Source organism: Lepidochelys olivacea, assembly GCF_965140295.1.
Source record: "Lepidochelys olivacea isolate rLepOli2 genome assembly, chromosome: 8".
In the NCBI taxonomy this organism is placed as follows: domain Eukaryota; kingdom Metazoa; phylum Chordata; order Testudines; family Cheloniidae; genus Lepidochelys; species Lepidochelys olivacea.
In genome coordinates this window covers 79,776,056-79,803,186 of record NC_140418.1, presented here as the reverse complement: position 1 = coordinate 79,803,186, position 27,131 = coordinate 79,776,056, and the positions used below count along the sequence as shown (strand labels likewise).

The 27,131-nt window shown below is 43.7% G+C and overlaps 1 protein-coding gene across 4 annotated transcripts in view; it reads left to right on the top strand.

The window, feature by feature from the left end:
• The first annotated feature begins 18,234 nt into the window (after positions 1 to 18,234).
• SAMD13 (sterile alpha motif domain containing 13) overlaps positions 18,235 to 27,131 on the top strand; it is a 65,652-nt gene continuing 56,755 nt past the window's right edge. For 3 of the 4 annotated variants that reach the window (XM_084636116.1, XM_084636118.1, XM_084636119.1), the window contains exons 1-2: positions 18,235 to 18,276; positions 23,286 to 23,370. In XM_084636116.1, coding sequence (XP_084492242.1) covers positions 18,267 to 18,276; positions 23,286 to 23,370 — 95 coding nt within the window. In that variant the 5' untranslated portion in view covers positions 18,235 to 18,266. Of the gene's footprint in view, positions 18,277 to 21,773; positions 21,885 to 23,285; positions 23,371 to 27,131 lie in introns of those variants that run through there. The other variant, XM_084636117.1, reaches the window with a different exon arrangement.

The window sequence follows — 27,131 nt, the reverse complement described above, 5'->3', positions numbered from 1 at the left end:
GTTTGATTGTTTATTATTTTAATTTTCAGTCATTTATAATCTAATATGGTTACGAGATTTTCTATTTTGTAAAATACAGTGATCATTCACCCTGGGTGTACAGTAAAACAGAGGAGTCTAGGGTATTGATTCTAACATGTCTATTTGATATCCAGATTAAACTCTAGATGGGCATAAATTGAAGCGGCCTCTTAATAATTTCCATGATGATATGCTATTTCTTAATTGTATCAACAAGCAGTTAACTATGGGAAGTAAAATAAATTTCCAACACGGCATAATAGACTTCAGTAAGGAAATGAGATTTTATTTGGGGTTAAGAGAAGGAGCATAGTTTCCATGGCATTAGTGAGTACATTTGACAATGTGAATATTATGCAATCCTCTCATTTAAACACAGTCATAAAAATATAACCACAAGAATGTCATGATACTTGTGTTTAATTTCAAAAATCCTTTTTACCATTTGAAAAATTGTATATCTAAAAATAAAGGCTTGTTAATTTTACACAATTGAGGAATTAAGTGTTGAACTATATAGTATATTTTAGCTGTACTCTAGTTATATGCAATTTCATTTCCAACATAAAGGATTGTATCTCATTAAGTAAATCGCTTCTTTATTCTCGTCAGTGGCATTAAAACCCTTATTTTTAAATCCCTAGTGTTGAAAATATTTTACTTTTTTTGCAAATAATTAGATGTTTAAGTACTGCAATAGTGTGAAATATAGTAAAAATTTACTAGAATGTTGTATATTAATTGTTTGTTTAATTGTACCACATCACATACATGGTTTCTTAAAATTGAATTTACTAATAACTGGGAAAGACTCTGAGTAATGTACTGAACATACTAGGTTGGGCCTATTAAATTCCACGCTAAAGTTGGGTGTTTTGAAGAGGATGGTACTGGCTGAAGGCACTGCCAGAAGGCAATGAGAGTTGGATTTTTTTAAAACAAAGAGAGAGCAAGCTGGTCATCAAATGCAAATAATTTTCCATATTTATCATCTCACATTTATTCCTTATTTCTTTTTATTTAAAATAATTCTCTTATGAAATAATCTCTGCGGATTCTTGTTGTACAGACTGTGTGCCTTATAAGCCATGAAACTATTGATAAAAGTAAAAACTGGTATAATTTATCCTCAGGGCATTCTGCAGTTCATGTTTTAAAAGACACTGCTGTCTGTCTGTACCTCGGCTTCTCTTTTCACATTGTTGTGGTCACAGAACTTGAAAAAGTTTATTTTATGCTGCTATAGGCCTATTGACTTTGGTTTTGTGTTTTAGTTTCCTAGTATAAACACCATATTACAGTTTAAAGATTTTTGTTTGTGCTTTCTTAGACAAATTTGTTGCAGTCTTCTAGATCACGTGTCTTATGCTTCTTCTGCACTGCATTGAATGAACACAGCCTGTCAAGCAGCAGATAAGATGTCATCCTAATCTGGAAATGACTCCTATAATTTTTCACCATTTAGGAAGGGACTGTTTGCCATCAAACTTTGGACAGTCACTTTTTACTGCTGGGTTCCAAAGATTATAGAATGAGGCTATGCTTTTCAGTTGCCAAACTGAATTCCCCTTTCTTATGTCTTATTAAGGAAAATCATCTTCCATAAGAAACTGCTAAAGGGTTTACAGATAGGATATATAGAGCTGGTCTGGCAGGGATAATACAGAAGTTCCCTTACTTGGACAGCTGGCTCAGTTAGGTCAAGATGTGATCTAGTTTCTCAAGATAACTTTTCTCTGTGTAGCTTTTTGAGGTTGAGGGTGAATGAGTAAAAATCTGTGTTGAATCTGAGAGTTACTGTGCTAACATTTACAGGGGTTTCTGCAGATTCCAGAAGGGCTTGTCTGCTTCAAAGAAATTTCTAGATCTATAAAGGGCAATCATCCTTGCATCATCGGGACTCTGCACTCCAATCAAATTCTGCGTAAGGGTGCTAGACCTGATGGCTACTTACACTTTCCTGTGAAGTCATGTAAATGATAACATGAATCTATTTCAGTGTTGGTACAATTCCCTTTTAAACATTGGTGACTCACAGTCTGGACACGGTTCTATGATCTGAGGAGGTCAAGACATCACTCCTGAGGTGGACCAGTACAAAACCCTTTCTTTTTGGATTGTAGAGGTAACATGTTTATGGTACTCATTTGAGTCAGTTTGTGACCCATGAAATGTGTAAGCAGAAAGAGACTCAGTTACTTCCACACTCAGTTACTTCTACACACAAGCAGCCTGTTAGAGATTTTGGTTGTAAGGTTTGTCCTAAAAGCATTCCTCCTTGTAGTCAGAGGCAAGATGGTGCAGATTGCCCCTGTGTTATCTGTGAAAATCTAGTATGTGATTTGCCAAGTTTGGCCTCTATCTCCCCTGTTGTATCAACAAGTAGCCTGACTGAGAGTGGTGCATCAGAACAATGACTCCTTTGGCTTTGTGTGTGGCAGAAGTGAAGAACACTTGACCCAATAGTACAAGGTGAGTCGGTGCAGACCAACTAGAATGGTTTCTCAAGGACAATGACATCTTCAATCTTTGTCAAACGGAAACATCCAGCTGTTGTTCTGTTTGCAAAAAATCTAAACACACAAGTCCTGAGGTCTATTCATGAGTACGCTGGAGTCCAAACTCCGTCACAGATGCTTTTCTTCTTCACTGGGAGATACAGTTATAGTTATGTCTCCATTTCCTTTGCTTCCAAGGTCCTGTAGAAGATTTGACAAGGCACAGCTTGAGATACATTTGAGCGACCAAAGGGAAGCTGAACATTCAACTCAGTAGTGTTTGTGTGTCTAATGTGATAGCTTTTGAAGACCACATCTGAACAATTCCAAAGTTTCCGGGAACATTTTAGGCATCACTGGAAAGAACCCTAATGATTTTGGTGACAGTCAGAAAACCAGAACACCAGAAATGCCTGATTTCCACACAGTGCCATTTGAATCTGCAGGCAGAGGAGCATTCTGACATCACAAGGTCTGCTGAGAAGGTGGTCTGCTGGGAAGAGATGGGATCCAGCTGACCAAGAAGGGGAAGAGTATCTTTGTGTACAAACTCACCAACCTAGTGAGGAGGGCTTTAAGCTGTGTTCAAAGGGGGCATATGACAAAAGCCCACAAGTAGGTATTTTAAAAAAAGGTTACCTTAACAGAGGGCTAGATGTTGGGAGGACGGGGCATGGAAAATTACAATGGGTCATAGTAGCAACAAGAGGGAAATCAGTGGGGGAATCTCTGTTCATAGAGATGTCTATATGCAAATGCAACAAGTACGGGGAATAAACAGGAAGAACTGGAAGTATTAGTACATAAGCTAAATTATAACTTAATTGGTAACACAGAGATTTGGTGGGACAAATCTTGTTACTGAAATATTGATATAACCAGGAATAACTTGTTCAGGGAAGGACAGGAAACGGGGAGGGGGAAAGGAAGGTGTTGCATTATACACCAAGAATATATGCACTTGTTCTGAGATCCAGAAGGAGAGGAAGAGAAGTTGAAAGTCTCTAAGAAAGGATGAAGGGGCAGGGGTGAGGGGAAGAGACTGTAATGCTGCCAGTAATATTGACTATATCCTTATTTGAAGTATTCTCAACTTCTCACGTTGATTTATTTTTTTTAATTCTCTAGGCTTCCTTTCACCCAAATCTAAAATGTGTTTGTGAAATTGACAAGCTATTTTTATTTTATGTTCATCTTTGCCGCTGCTAACAGTTTTGAGATTTTTAACTCTGTCAGCTTTGTATTCCACTGATATAGCTAGATTGGCTTCAGCCCCTCGTAGCACAGGGCTGCCATATAGTTATTAACTACTAGCGTTGGTTGGAAAATAGGATTTCTCCACAGAAAACTTTGACTTTCCTTTTTAAAAAAGAGGAAGTGAGAAAAGAAAACTGCCAAAGGCTAATATTTTTGGAAACTGCTGAAACTGGAAATCTTTTGGCCCCACACTGTTGGGGGTTGTTTTTTTGTCCAATTTTCAGCTAAAAAAATATTGGTTTTCCAGTAAGAAAAAATCAAACCTTTTTAAGGAAAGTAGAAACTTTCAGTGCATGTTTTTATTTTGTCAAAAATCCAATTTTTCATTTAAAAAATTTAGTAAATTTTGACCAGTCCTATTACTGACCTCTAACTGTTGTTTCTCAACTATGTCATTTACTGCACTTTTATTGGATGAAGAGTTCTTATTTCTGTAATAGCTCTACAGTTATTTCAGAACCATACAGTGCAGATGACAGAGGATATTGTTAGCCAATTGGGGAACAGGGATTTGCATATTCACTGTCTGGTTATTTCTCAGGTTTATGGTGATTTGTGCAATTAAGACACAATTTGTTTCTCTGTGCTCTTCTCATAATTGATCTGCTAATAATAATAATAAATAAATCTGATTTTCCCACTTTAATAAATGGCAAGGGAATTCTTAGCAGTGAATTGATTCATGTCTTTTTATTACTCCAACTATTTTATACAGAAAAACATGGTTGTTGCAACCTCCAGGCCCTGGCAAATGTAATATTATACAGTAAATGGGGCATACTATGGAAATTAAGTTCCAAAATACTTTAGCATACAATCAAAACAAAAACCATACTTCTATTTCTGCTTAGCTTCTCTGTAACAAGATGATACAATTTAAATAAACAGAATTGGCCAGTAGATGGCATATTCAGTAAGACCTGGATCAGGACAAACAGGAAAAGTTCACATATTAACTTCTTCTGAGTTTGTGTGAACAAACAAGCCTATGTAAAATGCTTGTTGAAGAATTGTAGGGAACAGAATATGCCTCCTTGGACATGTATGTCAGATAACATACTACACAAGGCATTAATAATAAATGCTTAGTGCTTACGTACTAATAGCTTCAAAATATTTTGTAAATATTAACTTATCCTCACAACACTCAGAAGCAGATGGACATTTTCCTTGTAGGGCAACTGTGTTAGAAAAGTTAATGACCTCACTAGAATGCTGGAATTCCTGGGTCCTAGCCTTGGACTCAACCTTCCAATTCACGCCAATGTATTTATTCAAAGTCTCTGTGATTGCAGTGTGCCTTTGTAATTATCTGCATCATTATAAAACATGTTATAGGTAACAAATCAGGCCAGCCTCTTCTGGTTATCAGTGCCATAGAATACACATTTCTAAGGTGATATTTTATTAATAAAGTATAATTGTATCTAACAGATTTTATAGCAATATTTGTGTTTAAACTGCAATCATGCATTCTTATACCAATAACCATCTTTAAAAAGGAAGTGTTTGAGTCCAGTTTGGACAAAACAGCTCTTTATATTTCATTGCATCAATTGTAATAAAGCTGGATATTCCCCAATTGGTAAATCTTCTTGGAATAAGTGGCCCAGCCCAGCTTTCTTTTACTTGAGCAGCATGTGATCCCATTGCTGTATTACATGCATGTCACAGCTCAGGAGCTGACTGGCATTTGACAGGCATACTTGTATTTATTCTTCAGCATTCTCCCCAAGACAAGTAATAAACTTGCCATGAATAGATAATCTGAAAGAAAAAAGATGAAAATCTCAGTACTACGCTGTCCTCAGTTCAAACGTCTCTATACCAAGCAGCCAGTGCAGAGGATGAAAAGGCAATATTCAGAAGGCCTCAGTGCCATGGTCCTGGTTTTATTTTATGTATACAGAATTACAGTAATACCCAGAGACCACAATCGCAATTGGGCCTCCATTGTGGTAGGCATGGTCTGAATGCGTAAGACTGGTCCCTGCTAACACTCTGTGTTCTCAGTGTGTTGTTAATTTTGAGGGGATCCTGTGTCCTGAATGTTAATTGAGGAGGAGCTTGGATTAAACCCCAAATAACATTGCTGCTGCTGTTCAGTAAGCATCTGTGGGATGGGAAGCAAACTAAGTTATAAAACAGCAGGAAAGAGATGTCTGGCTTGAACTCCAAAAGCAGCACTTACGTTTTATTGATTTATAGTGATGTATTACAAAAAGGTGCTACTCTGGGCACCTTTATTTAAAATAATGCAACAAAGGGTTGCTTGGTTCTGGAGGCTGAGAGAAGGGGAAGGATAGAGTAACAGAAAAGACCTGCAAAACTAACCCCACAACCACCAATATTCGTATGTCTCTTATTTTGACTTGGTCAGGCTCTGACCCTTAAAACAAAACTTTAAAGCCCAAATTTTCAAATACAAGAGCCTAAAATTAGGCTCTAAATACACATTTAAGAACTTAGTAAGTGGCCAGATATTCAAGTGTTCAGCTCCCACTGAGTTAAAAATCTGGCTACTTGGACCTTAGTCCAAGGCCCAGTGAAACGAGTGGGAATCTTCCAGTTGGTTTCATTATATTTTTGGATCATGCCTTTATTTAAGAGACCAAATGTGGACTTAGGCACCAAACATTAGGTTCCTGCATTGAAAAGGTTAGCCTAGATACTTCATATATTTCTTTGGTCTTTCATAAAATACATTCTAGACCCCACATCCCTTCTATCTTGGACATATTTTCATTTTAAAGGTATTTTGCTTGCCAGGTGGTCTTGCCTTACCCTTTGTTCTGAAACTTATTGCATTTTGTATGCTTTGTGTTTCCCACATCTGTACTTAACTTTACAGTCAAATAGGTGTGATAGGAGAGAATCAACATACCTTGTGCCTTTGTTGTAGAGTCTGGGGGTGATGCTGGACACCAAATGATATGAAATCTTTCAGTATAAGAATGAATGAGAAACTTATGGAGAAAGTGTTTGCAAACTGGCTGAGTAAAAAAAGTCCTATAAACATCTGAATGTTGATCAAACAGATTTATCTGTATTTGGCCATTTAATTATTCGGATAATAATTACAGGCAAAAAGCATAAATCAATTTTCATCTAAATGCTAAAAGACCCAAAGCAATTGGAGGGGAGAAAATTAAGGAATAGTAACTGAAGAGGGGCTCAAAATTATCCATTTTAATTTTTTCACATCAGTATTGCACAAACGTATATTTTAAAAGGTAAGTTATAGAAAAAATAATAAAATGCTTGGCTTTTGAATATCATTTCTGGTTAAGATAATTGCCTATTACGTTTTGGTGTTTGTTCTTTTTTTTTAAGAAGGGGCTGATGAGAGAAGACGGGAAAATAGGTTAAATTTCTAACACATAACAAACATTTCTGTCATAGCAGCTAATGAACATCTAGAAGTTCTTCTCTGAGTGACTGCATGTATCCATTCCACTGTAGGGTTTGTGTGCTCCAGTGCACAGCTGGCCGAGCAGTACCCATCGTGGTGGCCTGAGCACCTCTACTGTCTCACACATCTCACACAGGCATAAAGAGCTGAACCTCCCTAGACCCCCCTCAGTTCCTTCCTACTGCCAGTGACAGTTGTTGGAGTTCTCTGTCCTTGCTTCTGCAAGTCTTTCTCAATATATAGAACCCAGGTATAGTTAGCCGTCTGTTTGTTAGTAATATCTATAGATAGAGAGAGAGAGGTGGCTTTTGTTGTTTACGTGGGTTCCCGGTACTCAGTTTGGGGTATTGATCCCGGTACAAGAGGTATGCCATGCTCTCTGGGTTTCAAGCCCTGCCACTCTTGCGCCAAGGCTATGCTGAATAGGGACCCTCACCCCAGCTGCCTGAAGTGGTTGGGGGAAGCTCATGTGAGCAACGAGTGCAGCATTTATATAGGGCTTTAAACCCTGTATGGAAAAAGACCGAGCAACCAGATTAAAATATCTGATCATGGAATTGGCACTACACCCTCCATCTGAGTCCTCTGTATTGGTCTGAGCACTAAGCACTTCGGTGTGTCCGTCAGTAGCATGCTACTGGTGCTGAACAGCAGATCAGGTCCCCAGGACCAAAGAGGCAGCCTTGGAAATCAGGTCATCAATGGAATTTGAAGAGGATGAGCTCTGATAAAAATGTTCAAAGAGGAAGCACTCCCCAGAGCATACTTCTACACAGAGGCGTTTGCTGTCTCAAGAGCCCAATGCGAGCCTGTCGAGACCAGTTCCCAAAGCACCTTCCCTGGCATCTCCTTGTGCCATGAAACCACAGAGTAGCATCCTGGTGCTGTCTACTCCTGATGCATTTGAGGCTGCAAGAAAGTTGTTGAACCTCTTGGTGCTGCCCTCACCACCGGTTCAAGGGTCCTGCCTGGCACTGGTGCCCACAGTACCGCCGCTGATGCCTTCACCTTGGCACCAAGCAGCTCCACTGGAAGCACCTGCCAGGATACCAGCAAGGCCAAAAACCATGTAGGGGAAAGCCACGCATGCTATCTCTGGCTCCCCTTTCTTAAGAATCTGAGCCGCCTTCTTTGATACCAGCAAGCACATGTTACCATGGTCTCAAGAAGAAGCGTCATCCTTATGAGATTCTGAAGTTGGGTTCCTATATATCACTACCTCACTGGTCCCATCAGGAAGGAATGTGACTGGTTTCTGCCCAAGTACCAGCAGGGAGTTTACAGGAAGGATTCTTGGGCTCTGCATAGTGGGAGTCCGGGAACATACTAGTGGCCATTTTGGGACCTGTGGGTTTTTTTCCCCAGTCAAGAACATACCTGAAGCCATCTCAACCAACTCCATCTGCTGGACATCATCAGTATCATTGCATCGGTACTGAGCAAACCTGGGGTACCTCTCACAAGCAACTGCAAGAAGACCAGATACTGGACCCGCCCCCAGTACCATTAGCATCCTCTTCCTCATCTTCTGATAAGGCAGTTGTTGCGAAGCCTGTTTCTCCACCTCCGGACAATTTTAAGACTCATCAGGAGTTGTTGAGGAGGATGGCTGTGGCTCTTGATATCCACCCAGAGAAGGACTGGAAAAATCCTGGAAGCCAGTGGACATGCTAACGTCTGCAGCCCAACATTTCTGCCAATAAATGAGACTATCTTAGTGCCTAAAAGATCCTTTAGCAGACCTCAGCTTCCCTGTCTCTCTGACTGGGAAAAGAGTAGAGAGAAGGTACTATGTCCCCTCCCAGGAGTTCAAGTACCTGAATAACCATCCTCCTCTAGGTTCCCTTGCAGTTGCCATGGCTAATGAAAGGGGAAAACAGACACCAGGCCTCAACACCAAAGAATAAAGAGGACAAGAAGTTGGATTTATTGGGGAGGAAGCTTTATTCCACAGATGAATAATAGCTTCACAGTGTGAATCAGCAAGCTTTGCTGGGATGTTATCATTTCACTCTGTGGGATATGATTTAATATTTAAAGACAAGCTCCCGGATGAGGTGTGTGACAGAGTGCTGGAGGCTAACAAGTGAGCCAGCCCTCTGATCTCTTAGGCACCAGTTAGTTCCCCTGGAGAAGGCTGACTGGGGAATATGCAGTTAATAAGCTGATCAGTCTGGAGGCTGATGAACCAATTAGCCATCAGCTGTAGGCTATTTAAGAAGACACAGCGAGGGAGAGAGGATTAAGTTAGCTAAGACCAGTATGTGCTGAGATCCCAAGAGAGGGAGGTCTCTGTTCCTTTCTGCCCCTCTGGGAAAGGACAAGAAACCACTAAAAATACGTGGCTGCATGAGACTGTATTGGTGGGAATATAAATAAATAACATGGAAGTGCTGCTCACTGGAGAGTCTGAGAAGTTTCTGGGCATCAGTGGGTATGGATGGAGTGCACCCCGTTACAAGGTGAGATGAAAATTCCTCATTTCTGCATCTTCAGCTGCCAGTTCATCATGGCAGGAGACATCTTCCAGAGCTCATTTTGATGGCAGATCGAGAAATGTCTACCAGTTCTGAGTGTGCCATGCTTTTTTTTTCCAATTTCTGCAAACTGCCTGTCCCATTTCAGCCATGCTTGGGCCCACATCACAACAGATTGGTGGGTTCTAAGCATGGTGGAAGTGGGATATTTGTTCCATTTTATTCCTTACCCACTTTCCTATGCCCTTTCAGAGACCCCCTCACAAGAAAGCACTTCTGCATAAGATCCAATAGCTTCTCCATGTAGAAGCTCCATGTAGAAGCTGTAGAGGAGTCCCTCCATTGTTCAGGGGAAAGGGGTTTTACTCCCAATACTTCCTGATCCTGAAGGAAAAAGAGAGTCTCAGGCCTATTTTTGATTTTAAAGTAGTTAAAAAGGTTCTAAAAAAAAATCTAAATTCTGGATGCTGACTTAACGGAACGAATAACGGAAGCTGGAACTGGGGAACTGGTATGCTACTCTCTACTTAAAGAACACCTAATTTCTCATGGCAATTTAGCAGGGCTACAGAAAATATCTAAGATTCACCATTGGCACCCACCATTATCAATTCATAGTCCTCCCTTTTGGTCTTCTGGCTGCCCCTTGTCTCTTTACAAAGTGTATGACAGTGGTAGCAGCTTCCCTTTGAAGACTAGGAATTCATGTATTCCCTTGCCAGGATGACTGGCTGATAAGAGGTCAATCCAGGTCACTAGTGGTGTCCAGTATCTGCATAATCTGGTCCACCTTTGATGTGCTTGGCCTGCTAATCAACACAGACAAGTGAGTCCTGTCTTCAGTACAGAAAATCTAATTTATAGGAGCTGTCCTGGACTCCACAACAGCCAGGGCCTTGCTACCACAGATGAGGCTTCTTTCAATGCAAAGCCTCATTCTGGACCTGAAGACTGATCCTCTCATCACATTTTAAGGCTGATGGGGCATATGGCAGTGTGCACTTGTGGTCCAGTACATCAGACTCCTTCCGGGCTGGGTGACAGAGGTTTATTTTCCAAGAAGGCACAACATAGACATCTTAATGCATGTACTAAGTCACATCTCCTCCCTAGATTGGTGGTTGGGCCCGACCAATGTATGCAGGGGAGTTCCTTTCACCCCACCTCTTGCTTACCTTAGTCTCAGATGCCTCAGAGCTGGGGTAGGAGGCTCACCTGGGGCACCTGCAAACACAAATCTCTGGTCTCCCCTTGATCTCATTTTGCACGTAAATATCAGGGAGCTGAAGGCTAGCCATTTAGCTTGCATGTCATGCCTTTCTCACATCAAGGGAAATGGTGTATTGGTGCTCTCCAACAATATGACTGCCGTGTTTCACGTAAACAATCATGGAGGAGCCCAGTCCTCACTACTCTATTGGGAAGCAATCCTGATCTGAGATTTCCGCATCAGCAACTCTATACGTCTGAAGGTAGCCCACCCCCCAGGGTCTCAGAACACACTGGCAGACCACCTAAGCAGGCTGTATATCCATCAGCATGAGTGATCCTTTCACCCAGACATAGCAAGGTCCATTTTCCAGCTCTGCGGAACTCCCTAAGTGGATCTGTTTTCAACAAAGGACAACAGAGCAGGTCGCAGCCCAGGTTCACTAATAAATACTTTTCTACTACCATGGTCAGAGGGTCTGCTGTATGCTTTTCCCTCCATCCCTCTTCTGCCCAGAGTTGTGTGGAAGGTCAATCAGGAAGTGGTGAAGCAGAGAAATTGCCCGCCAGAAAATAAGGGGTTAACAAGAGCTTTTGGGCCCAGGTAACCCTGCCCTGTTATACCTGTGGCCATGCCAGGCCTGGAGGGGAGAGAGCCTGGCTCAGTTTAGAGCTGACTGGAGAAGAGGCAGGATCTAGCTGCCTTCCCACCTGAGAGCTCCTTAAGGTCTGTCATTCCTACTTCCTCCTCTACAGGAGGTATTAATAAAGTGCCTTCAGACACAGCGTCCATTGCAGAATTACCCATTTCAGAAGGAGCAACATCTGTAGCAACCTCTTTCCCTACACTGGAAAACCCTGGGGGATTGTTGCACACTCCCTAAGGACTTCTCCCACAGGGAAGAATGGAAGACCTTCAGAGTTTAAAGGGGGCATTCCAGTTGAGCTTTCAGATTGACCTCATTCAAGTGATGGTACAATAGACCCAGAAGAAATATCTGAGGGTCCATGATACATAGGTATATAGTCAGGGTAAACCTCCTCCGTGAGTGGGGACCAAATATATCCTTTGAGATAGCAGAGTCTGGCACAGGAATAGCACCACTTATGGAGTTGGAAGAGGAACTCTTGGCAGTCAAGGCTCTCCTCTGGCAAGATGATCTAGGTACAGGGCTAGGCTCGATATCTGATGGAACATCTGTTCTGACGTGTTGCCCCAGAGGAAGTAAATGGTTTCAGTGTAAAGTCTTTAAAGGGCCACCATTCTTTTCAGGTTTTAGTTGGTAGACAAGTAGCCCAGGCATTTGATTTTTCCACAATGTAGGGCTGTGAACTCCAATGGTTTGCAAGTTTGTTTTCTGGGGAGACCAAGGTTCCTGATAGTTCTACAATCTACACACGTTCTGAGAGACTCATTTTTCTTCCTCACCACAACAATTGGGTAGGTATACGGACTTCATGTCTCCGAAATTATTCCAGTGGCTATCAAGTCATGTAGATGTCTCCAAACATCTTCCACATTGGCGGGGACCAGGCAAGGGAATCTTTCTCAAAAAGGTTGAGAGTCAGTTAGATTTCATGCTGATGTACTTTTTGCACGGTCCACACTTGTAGCAGAAGATGTCACTTCTGTAAGTAGTTTCAACAGTCTCTTGAACTACAGGTGATAATACCAACTACTGTCATTGGTGCTCATGGACATCCCTCCTTTTGAATTGTCAGGTTTTCCCACTTGAATATTCAACTGGAGTAGCTGATTACCTTACTCAGTTAGACACAGCAGGCGCTTCTTGAGATCAGCTATTTCTTCATGAGGAACAGCAGAGGTGAGTGTATATAGAAGCCACAGATATGTGATCAGCTTCCTGAGTGGTGAGTCAATCTCCTTTTCCCTGATATCCCATACCAGCCTGGAGGAGGGAGGATTCCAAAGTGAATCCGAAAGCTGCAACTTCAGGGCTATTAGATTGCCAGGACAAGCACCCTTCAGTGCTTGCGACATCCTCACCTGATCCAAGCAGGTAGCACCCCCCTTCTTTACCAGTACTTTATGTAGTAGCTTGTCTGGGCAGCATATCTACCATGAAAGTTTTTCTCCTTCTTCTTGATACGTGGACCACAAGAGCAGGTATAAACCTTCCCTACTCTCAGTAGTCTCATAAATATCATCCAGATCATTTAGATATGCCATAGCACCAGCAGATGGATTACTTATGCATAATGATCTGACAACATCAGAGGCTGGTCCCCTCAGACTTTCAACTAGTCGTTGCCTTTTTATATTACCTGGGCATTGCTATTCCTTCATCTGGGTAGCTTGGTACACCCAAGATTCAAAGTCATCCTCTCCAACAGGGGTAGGGTTTATCCCAGAGAAGAATCTCACTTTACGGTACCCAACTCCTACACAGGGGTTTTGGCAGCGGGGATCAAGCCTGGGACCTCTGAAGCTTAATGTATGAGCCTCTACTGCATGAGTAGGGTGACCAGGTGTCCGGTTTTCAACTGGAACACCTTGTTGAAAAGGGACCGTGTGGGCTCCGGTCAGCACTGCCGACTGGGCCGTTAAAAGTCTGGTTGGTAGTGCTGTGGTGCTAAGGCAGGCTAGTCCCTACCTGTCCTGGCTGACACCACACTGCGCCCCAGAAGTGGCCAGCAGGTCTGGCTCCTAGGCAGCGGGGCCATGAGGCTCCGTGTGTTGCCCCCACCCCACACACTGGCTCCGCACGCCCATTGGCTTGGAACCTGGCCAATGGAAGCTGGGAGGGAGGGTGCCTGTGGGCGAGAGTGGCGCATGAAGCCTCTTGGCCCTGCCACCTAGGACCCAGACCTGCTGGCCACTTCCAGGATGCGCACAGTACAGTGCCAAGACAGGCAGGCAGCCTGCCTTAACCCTTCCCCCTGCCGCTGCACTGCTGACTGGGAGCCACCTGAGGTAAGCCCACACCCCAACCTCCTGCCCCAGCCCTGAGCCCCCTTCCCACAGCCTGAACTCCTCACCGCAGAGCCCTCACCCCCTTCTGCACCCTACTCAACCTGCAATCCCCTCCACACTCCAAATCCCTCGGCCTCAGCCCGGAGCCCTTCTCCCTGCTACAGCCCAGAGCCCCCTCCCGCACCCTGAACCTCTCATTTCTGGCCCCACCCCAGAGCCCACACCCCCAGTTAGAGCCCTCACCCCTTCCCGCACTGCACTCCCCTCCCCCAGACCAGTGAAAGTGATTGAGGGAGAGCGAGCCACTGAGGGAGGAGGAATGTAGTGAGCAGAGGATGGGGCTTCTGGGAAGGGGCGGGGCTGGGGTGTTCAGTTTTGGCCAACTAGAAAGTTGGCAACCCTATACTGTCTCTGAGTACAGACAGTGGATGTGGGGAATATAAGTGGTAGGCAAGGAAGACATCCCCTGATCCTGCATCTAGGAAGTAAATGGGCGACGTGTTTAGATTCATGAAAACAGGATCACAGCTAGCCTTGGCTGAAGATGCTGCAGAAGACTTTGGATGAGATAAGACCTCATTAGACCAGTGCCTCCCAGAGGATTCGGGGGTCTGGGGCAAAGCAATTTCGGGGGCCCCTTCCATTAAAAAAAGTTAGTTTTGCCGCCCCAAGTGGTAAAGAAAAAAAAAAAAGAAAAACCCAAGTCGTGCCGCCAAAGAAAGAAGAGGACAGAAGGACCAGCGGCCGAATTGCTGCAGAAGACTGAAGCGAAGCAGTTGAGCTGCTGCTGAAGTGCCGCTGATGAGGAAGAGAGGAACTGAAAGACCCGCTGCCGAAATTGCAAATTGCCCCACTTGCCCCACCCCTCCCCCAGGCGGCCCTGCATTAGACAGGAGGTAAGCCTAATAGTTCAGTTTAGTCTTTAGATAAATGTTATGATTTTGTTTCATATGTAGCCTTTTGTTTCCATTGTCCTTACTCAGTACCTCTTGAATTTTTTATGCTAAACCTTTTGTTGTTTTAATTACAAATCTATCTCCGTGCTGTGGAATTAAGCCTGGTGATGGTCCTGAGTTGAATCATGCAAGCTGGTGTGTACACTCTTCCCTGGGGGAGAGCAGACCTGGTATTTCTGAGATTGTTCAATGGTATGGGTGTGAATAGTACAGGGGAACCTTTTGAAGGGGCTCAGGGACTACAGTGTACCTATTATTAGCCTGCAAGGCGCAGTGAGGGCTGGCATAGCCCAGAGGAGAGTGCTTGGGTGGCTAACAGGCTGGTGGTGTCAGAGAGCTGACACCCAGTTAAGCACAAGCAGGTCTACCTCTCGCTGGAGGCATGGCATAACAAGGTGACCCACAGTCCTGGGTACCCCAAGAACCAACACAGAATGACTCTTCACCAGAGAAGAATAGGACCCTTCATTGAAGTCTTTCTGGATTTGGGTATGTAGATATCAACACATCATGTGCAGGAAAAGGGGCCCTTTGGTGGAGTGGATGAATAAAGACAATCGCTGTGGGCTCTCGTTCTTTCTGTAAGGCCAATAAAACATTTACTGCAGAAAATTCTAAATTGGAATTATGGTCAAAAGGTCTAAAAGCCATTCATAGCTCAATCTATGTTTCTTTACAGGTATCACCCATTCTGAACCTACTTGTTAATGGTTTGACACTCTTTGGGGAATGTGTTCTTGACAGGTGAAGGTCTGTCTCTAAGGTAAAAGGAAGATACTTGAAGGTGCATTCGTCAAAAGAAATTAGCAATTGCTGTTTAGTTCTTCAGGAGCTAGGAGCAGTCCTTACCTCAACAACCTTCAATCATGGCATCAAACTAGCTAAGGCAGGTGCAGTGCAGAGGAAGGGAACAATGAGTGGGAAAGCTGCAGGACTCCATATTCACCCCCTTCTCCCTCCACACACAGCGTGCATGTAATGCAGCAGGAAACACACCCACTTTCCCATGTGGTGAGTGAGAGAAAGGGGGAGACAGGATCAGAGCTACAAGGGAGGAAGGGGTGAGCTGGGGTCAAAGAGAACCCCACAATGAGTAAAATGGCTACCAAGACTACAGACGTAAAAATGAGTAGACAAGATGAAAGACCGAAAGAGGAGAATAGACAGGAAAGAGAAATGAGAGAGAAAATGGATGGGAAAGAAGAGAAACAGCAACAATTGTCTCAAGAAAAGTTGAGAAGGAATAGGGGGACAAGACACTCCCTTGTGCGTAATCCTTCCAACACCAACAAAACAGGTGTAAGATATAGCCGGAGCCCCTTTCCTTTTTATTCTTCTGGGACTGAATGCACACTTATATTCACACCAGACACGCCATCATAATAATCTCGTAATAAACCGCCCAAAGCTCAGGGGTGGCACCAGCCTCTTCAGGAGGGAGGAGGGGGTTAACTGAGGTGGGCCTTAGCCTCCCCTCACCACGAGGCCTCTCCCCCCACAAGGCCCTGCTTCCTGGCCAAGCCAGGAGCAGGGCAGTAGTAAGAGCTGCTCAGGGAGCCTGGGCCTCTGTGGGGTGTACCGGACATTCCACCTTCCCTGGGGGGTGCACCCTGGGGAATGGGGATACAGGTCAGGAGCTTGCTCTCAGTCACCCCAGCCCCCGACCCAGGGGAGGCAGAGGATCTGGGGGCTCCCCACAGTGGCCCGGGCTCCTTGGGCAGCTCTGACCACAGCCTGGCTCTGGCTTCCAGCCTGGACAGAGTGCGGGGCCTCAGAGGGAAGAGGAGGAGCAGGGGCAGGCCACAGAGGGGACGGGGCTCCTGCATGTGTCCCACTTTCGCCTTTTGAAAAGGTGGTCACCCTAGTTGGGAGCAACAGCAGCAAGGCATTGTAAGACAGCCAGGTTGCTGGGCAGGTGGTGATACAACCCCTTACTAGTCTAGATTGCACCCCAGAATGCACCTGTCCATTGCTGTTCCTTCAAAACCTCTTCCCTTCTGCCCTAATTTACACCCGGTGTCACTCCATTGAAGTAGCTGCACAGAGTGTGAATCAGAGTAGATGACCATAAGCCCTGACCCAGCAACACATTATAAGCACATACTTAACTTTAAGCATGGGAGCATCCTAAGCACGTAATGAACTTTTCTGGATCAGGGCCTTGGTGTATACGTTTGCACTCATTATAAAGGCCAGCTGAATGCCAGATTTGTGCAAGTTACACTACTGTATTCTTCACACGTTTTCTACTTGAGAAGTGCCTTTCAAAACCACTGACATCTCTGCTGCCATTGGCTTTTAGCCAGCATATTACACACACCTGCTTAGCCGCAGCTCAACACTCAGCCAGGAGGGGACCTCAGGGAAGAGAGGGTGGCTCATGCTTCTCTACAGTGACCTCTTTGTCCAATTCGGGAACAGCAGTTTTTGATCCTGGCACATGTAATGGCATGTGCGGCTTGGGACATTAACATTTGTGAAGGCATGGTAGGGCAAGGCAAACCAGGTTAAAATCTCAAAGCTGTGTGCCAAGGTAAGTAACAGATTCTATCCTAATGCAATTAAGAAATGATAATCAAACTACAGGAAAGTGGGAAGTTGAGGGGGAAATGCAGCCCCTTCTTGGCAAGTTAATGAATATTTAGAGCCAGAGAACAGAGAGTTTGGAGGGGGATGAGAAAGCAGGTTGTGTGAATTCTCACTTTTTTTTTTTTTGCTATTAATGATCTAAGAGATAATTATGGATATTATGCAGGTAGACTGGCAATGGATTGGCCTAAATCTGTGCCACTTTCAAATGGCCATCTACGTCCTGGCAAGAATTAATTTTAACAACAACAAAACTGCCAGATGATTTCTTCACCGTCAGATATTTTTCATCTTCTATAGGGTTGTGGAAGATTCTTATTAAGAAGGGGAATTTGGGATTTTTGCCTTCTTTTTAAGTTTGGATAAAATCTCTGAGCATTTTTGCTCTTCTTTTGTTAAACTCCTAATTTGTGGGGTGTCTCTCCTGTCTAACTGCAAGGACGTATAAGGAAAACCAATAAGAAGATTTTAAATATCCAGTTGACGAACACAGAGCAAAATCCTGCATTCCTGGAGTCCCAGTCTGTTTTATCATCATTTATTCCATGATCATAAGTGTATTTTAAGTAGTCATAGTAAAAGTAACTTATACAGTTCTAATTTACTAGGTTGTTTACAAACAAAGAGTAAATCAGGTTCCCTGCCCCTTTAATCAATGCTTTAAAAATTAATGCAGCATGGAGGAAGTCTCCTTCCCAACTAGTGAGTCTCAGATGTAGGTCTACATATTTTTATTGAGATCTCATAGTGACAGTAAAATCTAGAAGGCTACTCTTGCTCTGGAGTTATGGACTACAGCTCCCAGAATGCCACACTACCTGACAGATTGTCTGTGATTGGCCAGAGCATCTTCTATTTGGAACTCTGCATGTGGGTGCAGCTGTGTTGGAGGAAGACAGCCTTTTGCTGGCTATGAAGAAAGGTAAGTGAGGTCTGCTGGGCACTTCAGAGGGAATGGGATTTTTTTAATATTCAGTTTCCTTCTTCTGATTCAGTTACTGCTATATTCCTCCCCTCAGCAGCTTCCTTAAAAATGCATGCTTTGCCCTAAAGTATATTTAGAGCAACTTTCAACAGTCCTGTGTGGAGAGCCAGGACTTGCTGCTGGATTGAAGATGAGCTCAAAAAGGATCATGCATCATTTTTAAAAAGAAGAATAAAGGAGGAGATTATCACACTCTTAAGAGTTTACATTCCACATGGCTTAACACTAATTGTTTCATTCTTTCAAGAGAAGTTTGCCTAGTTAGTCCAGCAGAAAACTGAAGTTCCAAAGTGAAAGTGATTTGATTTTTTGTTTCACTTGATTTTCCCTTTGAACAAATTTGCTGATATTTTCTCCCCCATGTCATTGCAAAAGAAAAGACATCTGGCTCTATCTTGCTCTCCCAGATCTAAATTCCAGCATCTCTCTCTTCCACTAAAGGATTGCTGCACTTTGCTGCCATGCATGTGTGTGAGGTATTTTTTTTTCTTGTACTGCAAACGCTTCCAGGAACATGGAAAGCTTGTCAGTAGAAAGCCGACATTTGGATATTAATAAATGTATGTCTGCACAGATTTCTGAATGTTTGATCTTGTGCAGATAACATAAACTTAGGGCCACCTCGGACTGACTCCATGGCATGGAACGGAGAACTGCCTAGTTTCACTTCATTCCCAGTGTGGCCTGGAAAATACCTTTCACCAGTAACAGAAGCCAAACAGTCCAACAAGGCTCCATATCCGTCCCCTGCCTGCTCGCACCCTCTCCTGCAATATTTCTCCAGCGGTATCTCCTTGTTAATTGAATTAACTTACCTCATAACTGATTAAAAACAACAGAACCTGGGGATTAGGGCTCAGCATCGAACTCTTCCATAGGCCATTAATGTATTGGATTCATATCTCTGCTTTTAAAGGACTTTTAGGCAGAACACATGTGCAGTGTGAACTTTATTTTAAAGACTCTAAGGATTAATTGAACAGCATGATGGAAGGAATGAGAGGTTGTGAGGGAATAGCTGCCTGATGTTTGTATCCTCAAATGTCAGTTTTGTTACCAAAGTTAGAAACCACCCAAAACAGCAAATTCAAAGTGTCCTCATTGAGAACTTTCTCACTTTTTGAGAAACAAAGAGAATTGCTTTGTGTAGCTAAACTAACAAACACGTATTTATGCCACATTTTCCAGTACATTAAGTGAGATGTGAAATGGCAGTGGGTTCTTTTGCTGTGTAACACTGCCCCATAAGTGTCTGTTATTCCATTTGATTTATCTGTCTATATATATTTATTCTAAATAAATTCTAAAACACCAAAAAAGCATGTACCACCACTGCTTGCAGTGTCTTAACACAAAATTGTACTGTTTGAATGGTTTGTGTGTGCTTTGTTTATTTACCTGTCATTGCATAATGCAGGCAAAGTGAAATTGCCAGGGAAATGAACTTTAACTCTTGCATACAATACTTTGGCCAAAACCACTAATACCATGTTTTCAATGACTGGAGTGTTCATGAAGATGTCAGATTAATAGCCTGGAGACCAAAGTACGCCATTCACATACTATTTATGGCACAGATAACAGTAGTGCAAAATTTCCCCCTTACTACACAGCCAGAGTGCATCAGGACTGCTCTGGAGGGACCATCTTTGGAGTGTGAATTGAGCAGAGGTTCTTCATAGTCAGTCTCGGCCTCTTCTTTTTGAGACTGCCAGCAGGGACACCTGTCGGTGTTAGCTGCGGTAGTTGTTTCATGAAGTCATGGGCTGTCCGTTGGAAATCAGCGAGAGGCCTCCCTCTTACTTTGTAAGTTTCTAAGCAGCCATCAAATAGTAATGATTTCCTTCTGTCATTCCTGACCCTGGCAGGATTTGAATTGAATGGATATAATTTTAAGAGGTTTGGCATAGGAGAAAATCTGTATCAAATAGATGCCTGGATCTGTGCTAGCCCAGACTGTCAAAGGTGAACTCATGCTCAATTTGTGTTTAAACCCCTTTGGGTCATAGCTGAGAAGCAGTGCGAGGGAATTCCGCAATATGTTAATGCAGCCAAACAGTACGTAGTTGGGGTTTTTTCCCCTCATGCACTGCCAGTCATTTAATCTACATAAAAGCAAACATTTCTTCACAACTGAAAGACTCCTAAAACCAGGAAAGTTAGTTTAGATTTGCAGTGGTGTAAGCAGTGGTTAGCGGAGCCACCTAAACAATCTCTGTCACTGTATGTCCTGCTTGAAAAGTTTAGGGGGAGAAATTAAAATAAGATGATTGTAGCATAGATAGAACATGCTGATGGCTATGGAAAATTGCCTGGTTTTGCTTCTCATTGGACCAGACTCAGCCACTTGTAGTCACAGTGAGAAGTATTTTACTCTACAAGTAGTCTCATTGACATCAGTGAACCAACTTGTGAAATAAGGTACGAATCAACTGAATGAATTTATCCCCCTGAGTTTCTTCTTTCATTTCTTGCCTTTGTCTGATCCCGTCAGCAGCACAATTGTGGTACCCTTCTGACAGTCTGTGCCCTTCCATTCAAACTTCTTTGTTTTTCATGCTGAACCAGAAGTGCACAGATTTCAAAGGAAATTAGGTGGCACTTACGATTTCTGGGTGTGTGCTTAAGGCTGGAGTATTCTGTCCCTTGTGTTATTAAGTGAACTCATTTATGAAGTCAGTGACTAACCTTCCCAGCCCTAATTGTTTCCACTTTCCATAAAAGTTTCCTTGGATCAGCTACTTTACAGTTTGAGCAAAGTTGCTCCTAACAGAATTTATTGTTACTAAATACATTGCGTTTGGTAGTAGGGGTGGGTGGGAAAGGTTTACAGTGTCGAGGTCCCAAGAAGCAAATCATGAATCTTACACTGAATGTTAAATGTATTACTCCCCCATATAATGATTTGGGAAGATTTTCTGCTCTCTTTGTAGGAACTCTTTCCTGAAAAAGAAATTGCTTAAACTGGACCCTCTGAGGTTCTTTCCAAGGGCAAATATTAGAAATAAGGGTTTTAGAAATAAAGGGTTGTTAGACCGTCAGCAGCATATTTGTTCCTGCAACATCTGAAATGTGCTCTCTCTTTATTTTCACTCAGGTTAAATTAGTTGGAAACTGCTTATGAATATTTAACAGTGTAAGCAGTTGTGAGGAAGCAGTTGTTTAATAAAAGAGGGCAGGGGGAAAGACTCATTAATTTCAAAAGAGTTGTGGCTCTTTTACAAGGCAGTTGTTAAGTGGATTCTGCGGCAGGAGACGTGTGATTTATAGCATTAAATAATTATGCTGAGGGTATTTAGCTAAAGTGAGCTGGCAGAACACTGTGTCTTTAAAAAGTCAGCCATGAAACAGAAGGCAGTTGGTGCAGCTTGTATGTGGTTCCTAACGTCATGCTGGCTCTGAGCCAGCCTGATCTTATTTCACTGTGTCAAATTGTACCTCCTTATTGAATTCCTTTGCCAGTCTACTTTATGAAAGAAATCCTTGGGGGTTCTTTTGCTGTTCTTGATAAGCTTGTAAAAATGATTTGTTTTAGTTGCTTGTAGGTAGGTTTTTCTTTTTTACTTTTTTCCTAGAAAAATGACAATGTGGTGTAACGTTGCCTAGTGAATGATTTCTGAGATGCTTATAAAATGGTGAATGTGTGTAACTCAGTTTCCAAAATCTTTCCTTGTATATTGCAAAAAAAGAAAGCAACTCTCAACAGATCATCTCAGTAATTAAAAACTGCAAGTTTTTGTCTGTGTGTGCTGTAAATGAAAATACCACACACCTGCAGCTTTATTTCTTCTTTTAAGCTTGTTTCTTTTAATCTTGTTTCACTGTATCCGGGAGAACATTTTGCGAATAGTATAATTGTTGCACTTGTCATTTTGCAGTAATCTCCTTAGATGGAGTGAGACGTGATTGGGGGGAATTGTATTAAATGATCTGATCTACAGTACAGAAAGAAACACCTTTTTGATGAGTTTGTAATAGTTGTATTTGGTGTTCTGCATCCTGTTAATTATATATTAAATATAGTAATGGTTTTTCAAAAGGTGTTTTTAAACGTTAATTTATATCCTAGATTTTTGTAAACTTTACATGGATTTAATGATTTCCCATTCTTTTCTTCTTCTCTGTGACATGTCATAGGCATCCATTAATGCCACAACAAGAACATCTTGAATATTTAGTTAGTTACCCAGTGCTCTGTGAAACAGGAGTGAGTTGCTGGGGGGAAAAGTCTTGGGTCACCCCCGCACTTCTCCCATGAACATGATAATGGTGCAAAAATATGTACTGCGAAAATATCCCCGCACAGGGTGGGGAAGAAGGGAGAACAAATTGGATTTTCTTCAATTTCACTCTAACCTTGAGTCCCCACTTCTCTCCTCTGCACTCACTACAGCTACTGAAGACGCTCGACTAGCTCAGGAAGGATAGTTGTGTGGGTAAGGCACAGAAGTAGGCTTCAGCAGACATGGATTTAATTCCTGGTTCTGCCACAAACCTCCTGGGTAACCTTGGGTAAATCACCCAGCTCATCTGTACCAAAGTTCCCTACCTGTAAAGTGGGGCACCGATGCTTCCTTTCTCACAGGGATGTTGTGAGAATAAATTCTATACACATAGGTGAGATGCTAGAGTAATGGGAGGGGGGCATAGAAAACCCTATAAATAAGTATTAAAAAGCACTTATTTTGGAAAAGGCTCAAATTGAATGTTCAGTCCTTGTCTGTAGAGCAGAGAGCACCTCTGGTGTTTGCTCATCAGCTTTTCCTAGTTTATAAGATATCAGCTTTGTCCAGCTTCTGAGGAAAGCAGGGCCCTGACTGCACTTTTTCTCTCCAAAGGGAAGGTGGTCTTGTGCAGGAGAACACTCATTTCTGTTACATTATATTTCTCTTTTGTATTTACTGATTATTAAACACCTCTCTTCCCTCCCCCTCCTTATTGATTAGTTGCTGAACTTAAAGAAACCTCAACCCTCTCCATGCTGTCTGTTGACATGGAAAACAAGGAGAATGGCGCTCTGGATGTCAAAAAGTAAGTGAATTCCTGGGGTATGTTATATGTAGACAACAAAGAAATTTTGGTTTTAGTTTTAATTCCTCCATTACTTTTCATGGCTGGGGGTGGAGGGAACCGGTGTATTTATGGGTTTGCAAGCTTTCCCCATTTGCCGTTGTCTTTATTGCATTCCAGCTGGGAAACAGAGGTCTCAGACCTTACATTGGTTAAAGGGGGCATCCTGCTGGGTTCTTTTCAACCAAGACTGTTACGGAATTCCTTTCTGCACTCTGCATGTGAAAACAAACATAAAGCAAATATGCACTGTGTACCTGATCATGTCAAGTTCATAATGGTCTGTGGGGGGAAATGCTTTGTTCTTCTTTGAGTAATTGTCCCTATGGGTACTTCACTCCAGGTGCGTGTGTGCCCGTGCATTTTCGATTGGAAATTTTTCATCAGCAGTGCCCATGGATCTGCACCTGTGCCCTACCCATCCTGATGCTCTGGTCCAGAGGTATATAGGGTGGGACTGAGCTGTCACTGCTCCAGTTCCTTCTCAGCCCCTTGCGGCTTCAGTCGGAATATCAGTGTTCGCTTGCTAGCCTTAATCCGGCTTGCTTGTTTTTTCTTTATTTACTTTGCTGTTTTCTTATTTTAATTTCTAGCACAGAATTGTGCTTTCTGGGGTGGGGGTGGGTTCATCCCACACTTCTTTTGTTTGCGATCAGGGCCTCCACCACCCTTGACCTCTGCTGGTTTGTGGCCTTTTTTCCTACATAGGTTATACCCGAAACCCCAGGCTACAAACCCTGCCAGACCTGCCACAGGTATTTCCCCCTCAGCGATGGGCATTCCAGCTGCCTCGGTGCATCTTACATCCCATCAAAGGGTAAGGTCTGCTTCAGCTTCAAGAGCAGATCCAGGAAGCTAAAGGGGGACAGATTGAAACTACTTCTTATGGAGGGCTCTTCGGGCTTTGAACATCCCCCTCAGTACATCAGCCTCAGCCTCTAAGGGTGCTCTAGCTTCTTTGGTTCTGGCTCTGATAAACATAGACCAATGGGCAGCTTCAGAGGCTTCAAAGCCTTCTAAAAATGAAAACTACCATTCTCCTGACAGGAAACCTGAAAGAAAGGCAAAGTCACCCCAAAGGCCAGAGAGCAAGGAAACCCTGCATCCCAGTATGGGTACTGCCAAGGCTTCCACCCCTTCCAGTATCAACATGCTGGTACCACTGAAAAGACTTCCAGCATCCTTGTGCAGCACCATCGTGGGTACCTGGATTGGAGTCCTCCAAACACAGATTCCTCTTGGCCCCTGTTCTGGTACTGTTTTCCTCAGGTCCTAAAGAGTGTACAGACTGGCCATCTATATCATCTCTGGTGTCATTCAACATACTTCATTTTGAGGAACAATGCCCAGGATCACTGGTACCGATCAGATTCCTCTCTAACAAGGATCTCCAAGTCATTGAAGATCCTGAATCTCTCTTGCTGAGGGCTACTGAGAGGAATGTCCTGCTGGTACCAACCTACCCCCCAGAGCCGACATATCCCCCGGTGTTGCCACACTACTAAACAAAGACTCAGCCACAGATACAATGAGACAGCGGGCATCACCTAGGCTTCCAGTACCGATGCAGCCTTTGGTAATGACTCTCTTAGCTCCTCCACTGGAGGCAGGGATGATACCTTCTCAGACACACACACTTCCATTCAAGACTCCACCATCTTCCCATTCCAGCTTCCCTCTCCCCTAGGTATATCCCAGGAACCAGTTGTCCCGTCAACCTTGTGAGGACCTCACCATAGTGAGCTTGTGAACCCTGGGGCTCTGTGATCGGGCATGTTCCCCATACTCGTCCTGAAGGGGTTAATGTAGGCCAGGGGGCCAATTAACTCTATTAGGCTGCAAGCTGGGGGAATAGTTAGGCTGAAAGGAAAGCCTTAATTATGGTAAGCTCACCTATACAGGAGCAGGCGGGGCTTCTATGAAGCCAGGGAGCTGGTAGCAGAAAGGGGTTGCAGGAAGTAGTCTGCAGTTACTCCGGTTGGGAAGGGAGGCATGTTTGGAGCTATAGAATTTAGTCTGCAGTTAATCCCTGGGAGGAAGGGGTTTGGGTGGCAAACCCAGACGGGGGAGCCAGGAGGAGTAAGAAAGGCTCAGGGAAAAGACAGCAAGGTTCAGGATGGTGCAGGCCTTGGCGGCTGATCAGAGGGTCCCTGAGCTGGAACCTGGAATAGAGGGCAGGCCTGGGTTCCCCTACCAGCCACTAGGGTAGTGGCACCATTGGGAATGAGAAGACTGCTTGAGACTGTAAGGAAAAACTTTGATACCCTGGAACAGGAGGACTATAGTGACCAGACCGGCGGGCCAAGCCATGAAGGCAGAGCACCTTGAGTAACACCTGGGAGCGAGAGCGGCAGCAGGGTGTGCAGTGAGCAGCAGAAGGGGGCCTTGGACCTGGAAAGAGCTAATCCCCAGAGCAATCAGGAGGAGGCGCCTCAAGCGGTGAGTAGCGCACGCCGTGGCAGGCCCCTTATAGTGATCAGCTATATAGACTGCTGTCATGCAATGGGACTCACCAGGAACAACAGCCACTGGTACCTGGGGACCCTCTTCCCCAGCCAGACCCTCCTGGGGCACAGGAGTTAAGGTCAGAGGAGGAGGAGGTATCTCCATCAGTGAAGTCCTCTCCTCAACAGATAGGGCTGTTATGCCCCCTCCATCATCCTATGCAGATGACTTCAAGACCTTCCAAGAGATAATGAAGAGAATATCGGAGGCCCTGCAGATCCCCTTGGAGGAGATATAGGAACCTCAGCACCCCCTGATTTGCTTCCCTCCCCTCAAGGAAAAATTGTCTTGCCTAGCAATGATGCTCTACTGTTACCAGCCTGTACAATATAACAAACTCTAGTGACCATCCTGCCTACCTGCAAGAGGGCTAACAAAAACTACTAAGTACCAGCCAAGCGTTCAGAGTATCTTTTTCTCCCATTCCCCTGAAACTCTCTAGTGGTCAACACTGCTAACAAAATAAATAGTACTGGTCTAGATGGACCGTTCACGATAAAGAGCTTAAACCCCTCACCTTCTCAGTTGCAAGAGATATTCCTCAACTAGCAGCAATTGTACCTTCACTAGATCCAAAGGGATTGTTTGTCGCCCTCAACTTCCAAGATGCATATTTCCATATAGCTAGTAATCCAGCTCACTGATGAGTCTTATGGTTTGTTGTGGGCAACAACCATTGCCAGCACTGGGTTCTTTCCTTTGGCCTTTCATCCAACAAGAGAGTCTTCACAAAAATCCTCTTCGTCATCACAGTGCATCTTCGACAAATGAGAATCGTCATCCTCCTCTATATGGATGACTCACTCTTCAAGGGTTGCTCCTTCCTTTAGGTATAGTCAGCAACCAACAAGGGCCTACCCTTCTTCCACTCTCTGGCCCTTCATCTCTATTCAGAAAAGTCTGCCTTAATACCACTCCACACATAGACTGTATTGGAGTCACGCTAGACTACAGCTGCCAGAGCGTACCTGCCCCACAGACAGGTTCCCCTCAAAGTCAGTCTCATTGCTACACTACATCAGAGACCCCAAACCACAGCAAGCCCTTAAACTTTTGGGACAGATGGCAGCTTATGACACTCCATGCAAGACTGGACTTTTGGTGTCTTCAAGCCTGGCTCAAATCTGTCTACTGTCCCAACAAGCACAAGCTGTCTGTTCCTAATAGAGTCGTCAACTCTCACAACTTGTTGAGAGACCCCTACAAGCTCTATGTGG